Genomic DNA, 13,322 nt, shown 5'->3' on the forward strand with positions numbered 1-13,322 from the left:
GCCGCCATCCCGCTCGCCGCCATCCCGCTCGCCGCCATCCCGCTCGCTGGCACAGCCCCTTGGCGGATGTGAGCCAGCTCCTGCCCCAGCGCCTGCTGCAGTGCCAGGGCCAGCGGCCGCAGGCTGGAGTTCTGCCACCGTGGGTCCGGGGTCAGTGGGAAAAGCTGGGGGGATACAACACGGAGTACATTTAGGACAGCCAGTGAAAAGGGCTTGCTGTACCATGAACATCCCAAGGCAGAGGAGCGATTTACCTCATACAGTTACACTGACTGTGGGCTAACAGGAACCTTCTGATACAGCTTCTTGTACATTCTAGTGCCTGGCACATGAACATAAGCAGCATCTCTGCAACCCCAACATGACTACCCAAATACCAACAACTAACTTGGCCAATTAATTCCCTGTAGGCTCCTTCTGGAGTCAGTGGAGGGTGGGAAGCTCTGTAAGTAGGCAAGCCAGAGTACAAATGCTGTTTGCACACAGCTTTTCTGCCGGGGCCCTGTGAGCATTTCACAAATCCTGCATCCACTGCTGAGAGGAAAGGAACTATACACAGAACAAACAAGGTGCAGAGACAGCAACATGCTACTAGGTACTGACAGTACTAGGCATGATCAAAAGCCACATCACGTTCCAACTGCAAGAAAAAATTCCTGCCAGTATCAACTCCACCAGGCTGTAATGGCATGGCCTCGTTGCATCAGGGCTTTCATATTTATTGCCAGCAAACACTGCAGGATAAGGGGTCACAAGATGCAAGTATAAGAGAGATGGATTCTGTAAAGCTGCTGCAGGGAAGCAGCTACTCAGCTGGAGGTTGTAACAGTACCTGCAGAAAGATGCCTGCCAGATCATCTTCTGGGCCCAGAACACGGACCTGGCTCAAGGCCCGGATCCAGCTCTGACTTTGAGAGTTTTCAGGACTAGATTTTGACCTTGCAGTCTCAGCACTGTCTGCAAGAGGAATAAAAGGAAAGAAAGGAAAATGCTGTTATGGTAGAAAGCATCTGGAGCCCCAACACCAGATCACTTTCAGCTTTACAGTCTCTAACTACTGAGGAGTTCAGCAGCTTTTCTCTTGAGTCCAAGCAAGACCTATTTTTCCATATCACTCAGAAAAACTCACTGTAATAAACTCCAAAAATATTGGAATTTCTCCCTTTGTCAGAAGCAAAAAAACTCTAAAAAGGACTGGTGCCTAACTTGCTGGTATATGGCAACATGACTGCTTTTGAAGACAGCACTGCCTGTTCTTCTGAACAGCAACAAAGGAGGGAAGTTTGGAAGATGACTTTGACATTTAGGCTATCCCAGGCAGTACCTCGGCGGGCTGGTAAGGAGGCAGTAAGCAAGGAGTGGAAAGTCTGGCCTCCTGTTGCTCCTCTCTCATGTTGAACCTCCACAAGATGAGCCATGTAGTCTGAAAAAAGGAGGAAATAACAGCACATCATCATCTTGCCCTCTTCAGTAAAGCAGGACAGAATTGGGTGTTTGTACAGCTCCCACAGACAAGAGAATCTGCTGTTCCCATAAACTTCATAACATGATGCCTTGAAAACTTTGTTTCTTTTACAAAGTACCTCCCAAACTACTTTTTGACTCTGTGCGCTCCAATCCAAAAAATCCCTCTCTATTTTGAGGAATACAACCAAGGGCCACCCAGGTGTCTACAGTGACAACAAGCTGCCAAAGCAGCCTGTGCACAAAGTTTGCTGAGCTAGCTTGGATTTTTCCAAGGAAGTCACAGGAGATACTCATGGAAACTGTTCAAGAAAAAGTGAAATGCCTAGTCAGCCTCATCTGTAGCTCTTACTCTTGTCCATGATGTTCTGCTCCAGCGTCTGTGGGTCATGAGATACTGCCTGATCCAGGTACTGCAGAAGTTTGCTCATGCTGGAAACTGGGATTCCAAAGGACTGAACAAAGAGAAGCAGCTGCTGTGGCTCCAGGTCCTGCAGGGCTGAAATAAACAAACACTGAGTCCTCAGACCTCTGAACTGCCCACAGAGTGTCATCTTTATTACCTGATCTTTATGCTTTTGTCTGGACCAACAGTGACACATTAATGACAGGGCTGCAGAGAGCCTAAAGCCAGAAGTCTGACAGCTGCCTACTATATTTTCTTTCCTCTGCAAATCATTGCCGCCTTATTGCATCTTCCAGTTAATTCACTCACTGGCTAATTTGATCTTCTGTTTAATTTTATTAGAACCTCAGTAACGCAATCATTTGTATTAAAAAATAACTTCCACTCTATCTCTTGATGGCTGCAGGCAGAAATTATTGAATAATTCAATCACTGGCTATAGACAGCTGTCATTTAATTAGTAAAATGGGATGAAAGCACTGAATACCAAGAAGAAAGAGAGCACTGACAAGTGGTATGAGGACCAGAGTAACCAGAGGTTTAGCTTATATCCTTCAGGCACAGCTTCCCACAGTGTTGTGCCTGTTGTCTGGTGACTGCATAGTTGTACAAGAGATGGGACCTCAATTCAGAGCCCCCCATTCCTTTAAAATACACAGAAAGCACAATATCCATTCAGACTCACTCCCCTACTTTAAAAGTAATAGTGACAGATGGCTCCATCCAAAGGCATCCCAGTAGGATGGCTGGGCACACTTGAGCAGGGAAACCTCTCCCTTTCCTTTCAGCAGGGTCTGAAACACCAATGAACGTGCCACGGGCTCACCTGCATCCACGAGACGCGGGACCTCGGAGCGGATCATCCGCAGCTTCAGCCAGTCAGGGAGCAGCAGAGCCTCCTCGGAGGTGTCAACCAGAAAAGCAGTAGGAAGGGGCTTTTTCTCCGGGAACCATATATCCAGTAAGGTGTAAAAATCACCATCTCCTGCTTAAGAGTGGATACAAAATTATTTCCCATGTTCACAAGCACCTAGAACACCCTGCCCTTCTCGATCAGTACACCAGAACACACCATTGTTTTAGTATTTCTTGCTGTCTGCAGAAAGCAAAAAAAAAGAAATCAGCCTGCAAATCCTTCACACTCTGGAGCAATATTCTGATAAATCTTACAGCTACAAACAAGTACTGCAAGGGCTGAGCCTGCGAGTAGAAGGATTAACATCAGCCTGACCTGTTAGGAGATAGCAGATAGAGAAAAGCCTCCCTGTATTCTCCATTACCCCCTGAAAAAATCTGAGCATATTTCACTAACCTTGAGGTGGCCCCAGTGTCAGGAGAATAACCATGGCATGGACCACAAGGATGTGCATGGTGGCTGTTTCCCCACTAGTCCAACGAAGGAACACCTGATCCTGGGACTCTGACTGGAAAAAGCCAGGAAAAGACAGGATGAGCAAAGGTGGGGAGAGAAAGGAGAACATGAGAACGGACAACTTTAGCCAGACCATAGTTCCCAATATCACCAGCAGTGGCCACAAAAGATACTTGGGGAAAAGTTAAAAAGGCTTTTTACAAACACATAGGCTTGGCTCTGATACTGTGCCACGATCCAATTATTTTCAGATCAGGGAATTCTTGAGCTGGATTTGGTTTATTCAAATTGAGTAACACATAAAGGGCTTCTGTTTTGTTAACCTGTCCAGTCTCTGTGAGCTGCTGAGGCAAGGCAGGAGGCACTCACCCAGCTGTACACCTCCTCACCCTCCTTGCTCTGCCGCATGCGCTTGATGTAGCGGGAGAAGATGGAGAGCAGAGCCACGAGCACCGCGTCTGACTCAGCACTGTAGGAGAGCTTGGAGAACAGGTGGGACATGATGGTGGAGCGCTCCACGATCAATCGGGCAACATCCTGCAAGGGAAAAACATCCAGGAGGTCTTTACTGCAAAACACAGCCAGGTGCCCTGGTTTCACTGCACTGTTCTCCAGGTTCTATCATCAGCCCAGTAAACGCCACTCTGGAGATCAGCTTGTGGAGTCAAGAGTAGAACCGACACAAGAGGGACAAGGCCAGTGCTTTGCATGCATCTTACAGTGTCCCCAGTGGAGCACAGGTGCCTTCTGATGCAGCCCATTAAAGTAAGAATTTACATAGCATTTCTCTGAAGAAAAAGATCTACTGACACTTACCATTTAACCTCCTCCACATATCTAAACAGATCTATGGAGGCACTATCAGCACACGAGTCTTAAAAGCAATGAAAAAAGCACCCATGGAGAAAAATGAAAAAAAAATCATTATTAAAAAAAAATCCACCAAAAGCTTTTCTAGAAAGAAAAATACCCCCATAAACAAATAAACCCAGAAATCTAGTTTTGGTTATAGGAGAGTACATATCTACCACTAAAGTTCCTGATTTCCCATTCTCTCCCCAAGCACATATGACTGCAGGTTTAGCACCTGCTTACTTATGAAACACTGGGATTTCCATCAAACCACTATCCACTCTTGCATTCCCCATTCCAGCTGATGGGCTGTTGGACTGGAAGTTACTGCTCTGATACCATTTCGTTATATGAACCAAAGACACAGCTTGCCTTTAAACCCATACAGAAAGACACAAACATGCAGTTATCAGAGTAACATGCTCCCCAAAACTCATCCTGGTGGTACAGCAAGTCCCTTGCCTACCACTGTCCTGGGACATGCCACGTGTCCCCCATGTGATCCCTCCCCTCACCAGAGCAAGGTCGTTGTGCTGTCCCTGCTCCTCCACTGGGGCGTGCTGGGAGAGGTACACCAGGTAAGCACTGATGGTCTGGGGATCTGTCTCCATGTGGATGGCCTAGAACGAGAATTCCTTTCATTAGAAATCAAGACTTAGTGAAAACAAGCACCAGCATAAGCGAAATTCTTCTGCAAGCATATAAACATGTCAATATCGCAGCCAGATCCAATTTGTTTCGATCTGTTTCAGCAGGAGTAGAAAAAGAACAAGCTGGACACTCCTTCCTTCAGCTGCTTACACCCACCTGCTGCAAGGCCAGAGCTGTCGTGGCTCTCACACTGTCAAACAGCGGCAGCCTCGGGAGGTCTCTCAGCAGCCACTGATATCCCTGCAGCAGCTCAGAATCGCCCGAGTCTTCTTCCATGGGGTGATCCTTCTCCTCCCCATCACGCATTCCTCCTTCCGACAGCACCAAGGACAGGCCCTGCACAAGTCACACGGATATGGCTGCTGCATTTGAAGCCACAGCCACAGCTGGACTGTGAGTTTCAAACCAGTGAATATAACAGAAACCTGCTTCAAACACCACAGAACAATCCAAATGCAGCACAACAGGTTTCATCTCATTTAATATGTTTTCTTGACAGATACCCTGCTTGAAGTTTCAGTCTGAGCATGATCTTTCTGAGCTCCCTGCAATTGTCTTTGCCTTGACTACGCTCCAGAGCACCAGGCACTCACTCACTCCCTCTCCCCACAGAAAACAGCCTCTGCCAATTACTCTACACGGCACACAATCTCCTGAGTCTACACCTGAACTTCACAGGAAACAAAGCAAAACCCAGCTCTATCTTAAGAAAAAGTACAATTTGGCTGTTGAACAATAACTTCTGAGTAGCAGGGAGCAGAAGTGCATTTGATGGGGTTGGAGATTGAGACGAGTCACTGAAGGAGGATGACATGAAACAATTTCACTGTGTTGGCTCTGGACTCAAGATAACCTAGGGCTCTGCCCTGGGCTTCAGACAGACCCTAGCCAAGATGATTTGCATTCTGCCCACCTTCATGGCCAGGACCCGGGAAGCCACCTGGGAGGAACTCAGGCGCCGCAGGAAGTAGTCAAGCACCTCACAGGTTGTCTGTTCATCTGCTTTGGGTCCCAACAGCAAGTCTTGCAAGCGTCCAAGCAACTGCCTTTGTTTCTGTTGTCTCTGTGGAGTGAGAAGTTGGCCTGTCCAGTGAAATCAAATCTGGGATGCACAGGAAGTAGGTAACAGAAGGGTTCCTCAAGAGATTGCTCACCTGGCGTTTCTTGGCACGCTGGTCCTTACTCTCACCCTCCTCTTCTTCTTCACCTGAGGTCGATTCATCAGCAGCATCATGAAGCAGGAACTCACAAAGGCACTGCACGGGCAGGACATCCAAGGAGCCCTCGCTGGACTGAACCAGATCTGCCAGCCATGGCATTGACTGTGATGAGGCCTGGGAAGGATGAGAGTAACAAGTTCAGCAGAACACAGATGCAGCACACTGATCATTTAATTTCTGAGCAGCAAACCACCTTCCCCTGAATCTCACTTAGCTTCCTTTTGCCCCTCACTCTGCTCAAGTTTCAGAGGCGAGGGATCCAGTCCCACCACAGCCCACCTGTCTTTGAATGATGTTGAGAAGAAAGTCAGGATGGCGACTGCGACACAGAAGGTGGCCCAAGCGAAGTGACTGGTTCAGGCTTTTCACCTGCTCCAGGACATGTGGTGGAGGTCTGCGAGGGGGGCCCCTGTCACAGAAACAACAAGTTATCCACAGGCTGACAGACTTTGGTGTGATGAGGATCAGTCAGTTCAGTAGTGCATGAGGGGGTCTACAGGAAGGTCGCAGGCAGGTTGGAAACAGATGATCTTCCAAACCAAACCATTTTATGATTCTGTGATCCCATGGGCTACCACACCACAGGGCTCTTCTTCCCATATCAACCACCCTGTGGAGGAGCGGGGTTTCCTGACTAGTGTTAACTGGGATTTCATGATGGCACCCGAATGCAGAAGGCTACTTACTGAGGGTCCAGACTTGTCAGCTGGGACAGCAAGAGGCTGCTGCTTTCTGTAATTGTTTGTTTTGTGGATGCAGCAGCCAGATGACCCTCAAATGCAAGAATCTCTTGTTTTTCTCTCTGGGAGATTTGAAGTTCACGATTAATCATCTCTGTGCGTGTCTCCTCATCCGTCAAGGTACATTGAGGATAGGAATAATTACTGAGAAAATAAGTTTAAAAAAAAGGAAATGGTTATCTTGTTCTATTCAGAATTAATGAATCACAGTCAGGAAGAACACAGGACCTTAGCTCTGATAGACAATGTAGAAAAAAAAAAGTAGTTTCTCAGTGGAGCCAGGAGACTGAGACCTTCTCAGCAAGGCACAGCAGTCATCCCCCTCCCCCTTCTTCTCAGCTTTATTCCCTTGCTTATAATATTTTTGTCAAGGGAAGGCACTTTTCCCACTCCAACTGCAGTGTTGATGCCAGTTTATTTTACACTAGTCCCACTGGAAAGGAAGGAGTCGCATGGCACAAACTTAATTCAGAAATGTGTGTTTTCAGTGGTCTATCTGATTTATGTAGAGATTTAACCATACTAACTTGGTCATGACCATTTCCATGAGCATCTTTAGAGAGGGGTACTCCTCCCATGCAGCCAGACCTGCAGCAGAGAAGAGAAGGACAATCAGGAATACAGGGAAAAAATAGAACCTTTATATATACTCTAACACATTGCAAGGTGGGGAGACACAAACTCACTTGAGAACAGCTCATAACACTCAGAGCACAAACAAGGTGATTCCAGCCACATGCTGGTCCAAATCCCACTTCCACACATTTTTCACCCACAGGGGACACACAGTTATTTAACTGCAGTTACCTCACCAGCCCAGCATAGGCCTTGCACACAAGCAAGCAGACTTCTGCAGAAAGCACCTTGGCCAATTTTTGCAGCAGAACTGGTGTCCTGGGAAATGTCCACACTCACCAATGTTTTCAGGATTGAACGCTGCCACTACAAGCAGGAGAGGCCAAGCTTTCCAGTAGAGAGTAGAAATAGCTAGATTTGGAGGCTGGTACCTGCAAAAGCCATCAATAGAGAGAAGTGGTCAAGTTGGGTTCTGTAAGTCGACCTCAAGTCTGCTTTTCTCCTTAATCAAGTACTGTTTAGATTCAGTCATGCCATTCAGTGGTTTTCTCAACAAACAAACACACACACATATACAAATAACCTTTCAGGAGGGACAGCAGGATTTAGCTGAGGATTTCTAGGGCAGAAAGGTCAGTGCTTGCAGAGCAAAGTACATTCCATGACTCAGGTCTTGATTGCTCTAGAGAAACACCCATCTGAACACGACCCTGAAAAGGCTTCCTCACCATTTTGTGATTACAAAGTGTAATAGAGAAAACATGTTAAAATCTGTGAGCTGGGAATGTTAGTCACAAGGTGAAAGTGAGCTGGATCACAACAAGATTATCTCTGTGATAAGTCTTACCCTGGGGGTAGCTGGATATTCTCTGGATGGTGATAAGTGCACAGATTCAAGACTGCATCGATCAGCTGGATTCTTTCTACCCTCAGGACCTCGACATCTGGAGGAGAAGAAAAGACTGAACAAGTTATTGACCTGTCTACCTGCCTGAAAGTCCTTCAAGAAAAGCATCACAGTGTAAGAAAAATTTTACTTCAAGCAACTATGTTATTGCGGGCTTGCTGTCATGGTATTACAGAAACAAAAAAACCAACATTTAAAAAGCAAAAACACTTTAAAAATCCTGTAAGTCAATCTATAAGGATATGGAGCTTTTCAGCTGCAATCTGGTTTAAATTCTTAAGGGTACTTTTTTCCCCCAGTGCATGCAATATGATACTTGTAACTTTTTCAGAACTTGGATACACTCCTTCAGGTAAGCAACAAATCTGCTCAGAACTTCCGGGGCTCAGAGGAACTAAAAATGCATTTCAACGTCGTTGCAAGTTTTCAGACTCACTCTAATTCTGAGTCTGAAAACAAAATGGTGCAGGATTTAGAATCCTATATGAGAGGCTGGACACATTTTGAGAGGATACTGAACAGCAGGATCATTCCACAAGCACTGAGCAGTTCAGGATTACTCTTTGCCATTGGCCACTCAGCACTAAGAGCATGTCAGATGCTTTAGAATCAAACTCTGACAACACCCTCAATTCTGCCACAAACACATACAGCTCAGCTGAACGGACATATTTCACAGCAATGCAGGAATTTAGACAAATGCTAAATGAATTCATAAAAGGAGTAAAAGTAAAGACTGCTTTTGTAACTGCTATTCTGTAAGTGTCCCAATAATGGACTTGGGAAGAGTGCACAATTGGTTAATTAATTTAACTTCCAAACCTTCCATTTTTGCATAGCCTATAAATTTCATTTTACAGTATAGACGAAGGACTAAATTGAATTTAAAAACGCTGACTCAAAACTCTGGGTAGTGGTTCACAGCCCTTCATTCTCTACACAACCAATAATTTCCCAAACACTCCATGATACAAAATTAGTAACAGAGGGAAACAGTAAGAGAAAATAAGAAGCTTTTCTAGTGAGAAAGCAACAGCAGTGCATGTCTGGCCCTGAGCCAAATGCTTAGCCATCATGACTAAAATATACTTTAAGTGATGCAAAGGCTCTGTGGTAGGTGGTAGGAGCTGTCTCAGCGCTGGGTGGCAATAGGAGGATGTGGAGACAGAAGCAAGCACTTGCTGGTGGGAGCTCTGTGCAGCCTCACCATCTGCTTGCACAGCTGCAGCCCTCTTCACCAAGTGGTCGGCGAGCTCCATGGCATCGGCGGGGCCCAGGGGCAGGTCCCGCGACAAACCAATCACAAGGATGCGCATCAGGGTGTCCTCCAGGATGGGCACCTCGGAGCACAGGCGAAGGAAGAAGCTGCAGGAGACACGAGACATCAATCACACTTCTTTGGACAGCAGCGTGAGGCCTCCCAGAACCCTCCACAGACCCTACAACTCATCTGAGCAGAAGATACATCACAGCTTAGTTTACAGCACCTTCCCTGATCTCCAGCTCCAAATGCAACAATATGAAACAAATTATTATTGGAGTATCACTCTCAGTGCCTTGTACCTCGATGCTTCAGCCTCCTTGAATCTGAGCTCCCCAAGGTTACACCCCAGTTACCCACACACTGCGGGGCTGCCCTCCTTACAACTACAGCGTCAAGATACAGAACAGCTTGGCACAGGGAACTGGAATGAAGGAGGAAGAGGAACAGATGGAGAGTGGAACAACACCCCTCAATTTTATGGCAGTGTAACAGATGAAGAAAATATGAGCACAGTTCCAAGCCTTTCCAACACTGAGCTATAAAAGGATCACCAGAAAACACCCATTCCTCTGCCTTCAGCTAGAGCAGCTCCCCACCTGCACCCACCACGGGAGGGGCACGCACTCACTTGCGGTCACTCTCAGGGGGCCAGTTGTCCCATTTGTAGTAGGTTTCTGGCTGTTCTGTGAAAAGCACCTTGTGGAGGCTGTAGAGATGAAGAGGACAGTAAACATCATCTGTGAGGCTTAAATCCAGTCTCCCCAAAATCCTGCTAAAGCTTCCCATCCTACACATGAAGGAGCCTCCTCAGATAAGTGAGTCTAGCAACAGTAACCACATGATTCAGAACAGGGAGGACTGTACAATATGGGCTCTGGGCTTTTAGACTTTCAGTAACTTATCTTGCTTACTATTAATTCTGGCTTGAACGGCCTCAGTAATGCCTTGTGACAAGACTCCAGGATACCACCTGACCTCCAGAAGACAGAATTATCTGTGGAGTCCTCAGCCACAGAGACTGAAAAACTATTTCAGACAGAAAAACAAGGGGTCCACAGGGATTGTGTTTGGTCAGGTAACTAGAAATCCCCTACTGAGTGGATCCAAACAATATAAATGAGAAATATTTTCCATTATCATACGTTTCCGGTAAGAGGAGGCATCTGAATGAATTTCAGAGAGAGATACAGTCCCAGCCTGAACCCTGCTAAAACTGTTTCTGCTCCCAGTCTGAAAATGGGAGAGAAATCTAACCAAACCCGGTGTACACCTGGTTTTTCATAACACATCACAGTGCTGGGGAAGGGACTGGTTATGCACAGACATGACCAGGCTGACTCTCACCAGTGCACATAGTCCTTTGGAGCCAGCTTGCTGATAGATGGAACAACTGTGTGCAGCCACCAGACAGCATCCCGTTGGATAGCAGCAATTTGGTTCTGGAACGAGCGCAGCACTTCCAGGTCTGAAAAACAGTCAGGTCACAAAGTACACACACGGGCCCCATCAGAAGCGTGGTGGTTTCAAGACAGTAACCAGGACTCTGAGGCATCAACAGTAAATCATCGAATCACAGAATGGTTTGGGTTGGAAGGAACCTTAAAGATCATCTTGTTCCAATTCCTGCACCACAGGCAGGGACGCCTTCCACTAGAGAAGGGGAACCAGAGAAGAGGAGTATATGAGAAAGCCTTGAGCCCCCCAGCTCTGACAACACATGTGCTTTGCTTTCTGACATGTGCTGCAGCAAAACCCCCAACATGAAGCACACATGGATTAGTTTTGTGAGAAGGAGGCATGGGGGCAGTCATGCCAGTGCCACACCAAAGGCCCGTCTTCCCAGCCCCTTAATAATCCTTACAGCTGCCCCTTCAGGCTTGAGGCCCCTCCATCCACAGCTCCTTTTCCCCAGCCTCTCAGCCACTGCTTCCATAGATAAAAGAAGCACCCAGCCATGCAAATGCCACACGTCCTATCTCTGTCAGTCCCAGGATGACAGCAGGCTCCCAACCCTAGGGGCAATACTCCCCCAAAATCAGGGACAGATATCTACCAAGATGCCCATCCTCAGGGAGAACCTAGGTTCTTCTGCTTACTCTTTTTCTCTCCTTTGTCCCAAGCAATTCCAGCCTCCTTCACCTGGGCTGTGATACCAAGCATCATGGAGACAGCTAGCAGGTCGGTTATGTGGATGACAAACCGCTCCTTAAAATAGAGAAGAAAAAAAAGTGAGTTGAACAGCAATACCCAGAGCTGCCTTCTGGAAGTGTTTTGTCATCAAAAATGACGAACATGGATGTTTGGAAACGAGATATGGGAGTGCTGCTAAGAGACACACAAATAGTGACTCACTCAGACACCAAAGAGCAAAAGAAAGAATGGCCAGAAAAGCAGACAAAGAGCTCAGTGCATCACTGGCACATCCAGCAGCACAAAGGTCAAAAATGGTACCTTGAATTCCATCTCTGCATACAGGGCCTCCTTCCGTTCCTGCATAAGACCCAGACAGAAGGCCTGGAAGTTGATCTCATGTTTTGTCTGTTTGATGATCTCCCGCAGCAGAGCCCGTGAAGCTCGCAGGTAATCGTCCTTGGTGGTCAACAGGTCCTGGAACACCATTGCCAGGTACTGGGGCCACACAGAGAGAAAACTTTCAGTGTGCTGTAACGGGTCTGCATCCACAGAACGAAGAGACACAAGGAAACCATGCTGCTGGTATCCTGTCCTTCAGACCCCTGGGGAGCTGTAATAACGTTTCTCCCATGAAACTGCATTATCATTCAGAATGTGGGAGTCAGAAAATGCCCATTTATGTTTATTCCTACCAAGAATAATAATATAACTTCAAAATAGTATGATTCTGCCTGTGAAAAGATTCATCTGAGCCTCAAAACAACTAAATCTGTTGGGTGGGGTTCCAGGATCACCATCAGTCATCCAAGACACTGCACCTACCTTTGGAGCTTGCTCTGAGCTGTGCTGAAGCACAGTATACAGGATCTGCATGTTGTTGGGGTTTCTTGCATTTGATAGTTCATTGAAAATCACAAATTTAATGGTGGTGCCCAGGTTATCCCTGTGTGCATTCAGCAGCTCTCTGCAAGGGAAGACCAGAGATACCTGAACTGACATTTCAGTGCAGCTGGACACATTGTTTTGATTTCTGCTTGAAGTACTTAGCACACAAAAGTGAAAAGGATGGAACAGCACAAGTCAAAGGACAACATCAAAGGACTAAAGACTTCCAGGACAAAGAAATTCATTTAAATGAACACAAGACACTCCATGCTCCAAGATGGTACTTGAAACCACTGCGCAGAGACAATGAGACTGTCAAGTACCTGGGCACATCTCCCACAGTGCTTTCTCTTCCCATCACAGACCCAGTCACTCACCTGATACACAGCATGTAGTGGTTGAGAAGGACTTTTGGCTTGAGACGAATTTTGATCAGGTTAGAGATAACTTCCATGTCCTCTGAGCTGTGGGTGTTACAGTTCATACAGACTGACATCAGCAAGTCCTGAGCTGGCTTGGTCAACTGCAGCGGGAGAGCAGAAAGACTCCAGCCACTTGCCATTACAGACCAGAAACGTAACTGGCAGTATGCAGCCCTCCTGGCTGGATTCCAGACCAGAGTTGTGCTTCAGCAGCTCCTCTCCTTACCTTTGGATTCTGCAGCCACATCTCCAGCCTCTGCACAGCCATCTGACGCACCTCTTTGTAGCCACAGGTTGCTGTCAGCAGCCGGAGCAGGTTCCGGGAGACATTGTCCATGGGCTGGCGCCGGTTGAGCTGGTCCCGAAGCATGTCCAGGACATATTCCTCCACACTCTCTGCAAGGTCTTCATACCTGGGCCACACAAATTG

At 46.9% G+C, this 13,322-nt stretch overlaps 1 protein-coding gene across 1 annotated transcript in view; it reads right to left on the reverse strand.

The window, feature by feature from the left end:
- INTS1 (integrator complex subunit 1) overlaps positions 1-13,322 on the reverse strand; it is a 28,112-nt gene that overhangs the window by 11,618 nt on the left and 3,172 nt on the right. Inside the window, exons 7-30 of the mRNA XM_042037159.1 lie at positions 13,119-13,305; positions 12,848-12,993; positions 12,408-12,549; positions 11,904-12,080; positions 11,549-11,657; positions 10,797-10,917; positions 10,081-10,158; positions 9,396-9,553; positions 8,129-8,225; positions 7,621-7,712; positions 7,233-7,293; positions 6,652-6,849; positions 6,245-6,374; positions 5,900-6,079; positions 5,659-5,808; positions 4,902-5,081; positions 4,610-4,714; positions 3,612-3,779; positions 3,183-3,294; positions 2,697-2,858; positions 1,817-1,963; positions 1,325-1,423; positions 833-957; positions 52-164 (exon numbers count right to left, since the gene is read on the reverse strand). Coding sequence (XP_041893093.1) covers positions 52-164; positions 833-957; positions 1,325-1,423; positions 1,817-1,963; positions 2,697-2,858; positions 3,183-3,294; positions 3,612-3,779; positions 4,610-4,714; positions 4,902-5,081; positions 5,659-5,808; positions 5,900-6,079; positions 6,245-6,374; positions 6,652-6,849; positions 7,233-7,293; positions 7,621-7,712; positions 8,129-8,225; positions 9,396-9,553; positions 10,081-10,158; positions 10,797-10,917; positions 11,549-11,657; positions 11,904-12,080; positions 12,408-12,549; positions 12,848-12,993; positions 13,119-13,305 — 3,237 coding nt within the window. The remainder of the gene's footprint in view (positions 1-51; positions 165-832; positions 958-1,324; positions 1,424-1,816; positions 1,964-2,696; positions 2,859-3,182; positions 3,295-3,611; positions 3,780-4,609; positions 4,715-4,901; positions 5,082-5,658; positions 5,809-5,899; positions 6,080-6,244; positions 6,375-6,651; positions 6,850-7,232; positions 7,294-7,620; positions 7,713-8,128; positions 8,226-9,395; positions 9,554-10,080; positions 10,159-10,796; positions 10,918-11,548; positions 11,658-11,903; positions 12,081-12,407; positions 12,550-12,847; positions 12,994-13,118; positions 13,306-13,322) is intronic.

Source organism: Corvus kubaryi, unplaced genomic scaffold (genome assembly GCF_017639235.1).
Source record: "Corvus kubaryi isolate FWS band 111438036 unplaced genomic scaffold, C.kubaryi_AGA036_p1.0 37387, whole genome shotgun sequence".
NCBI classification, from domain to species: domain Eukaryota; kingdom Metazoa; phylum Chordata; class Aves; order Passeriformes; family Corvidae; genus Corvus; species Corvus kubaryi.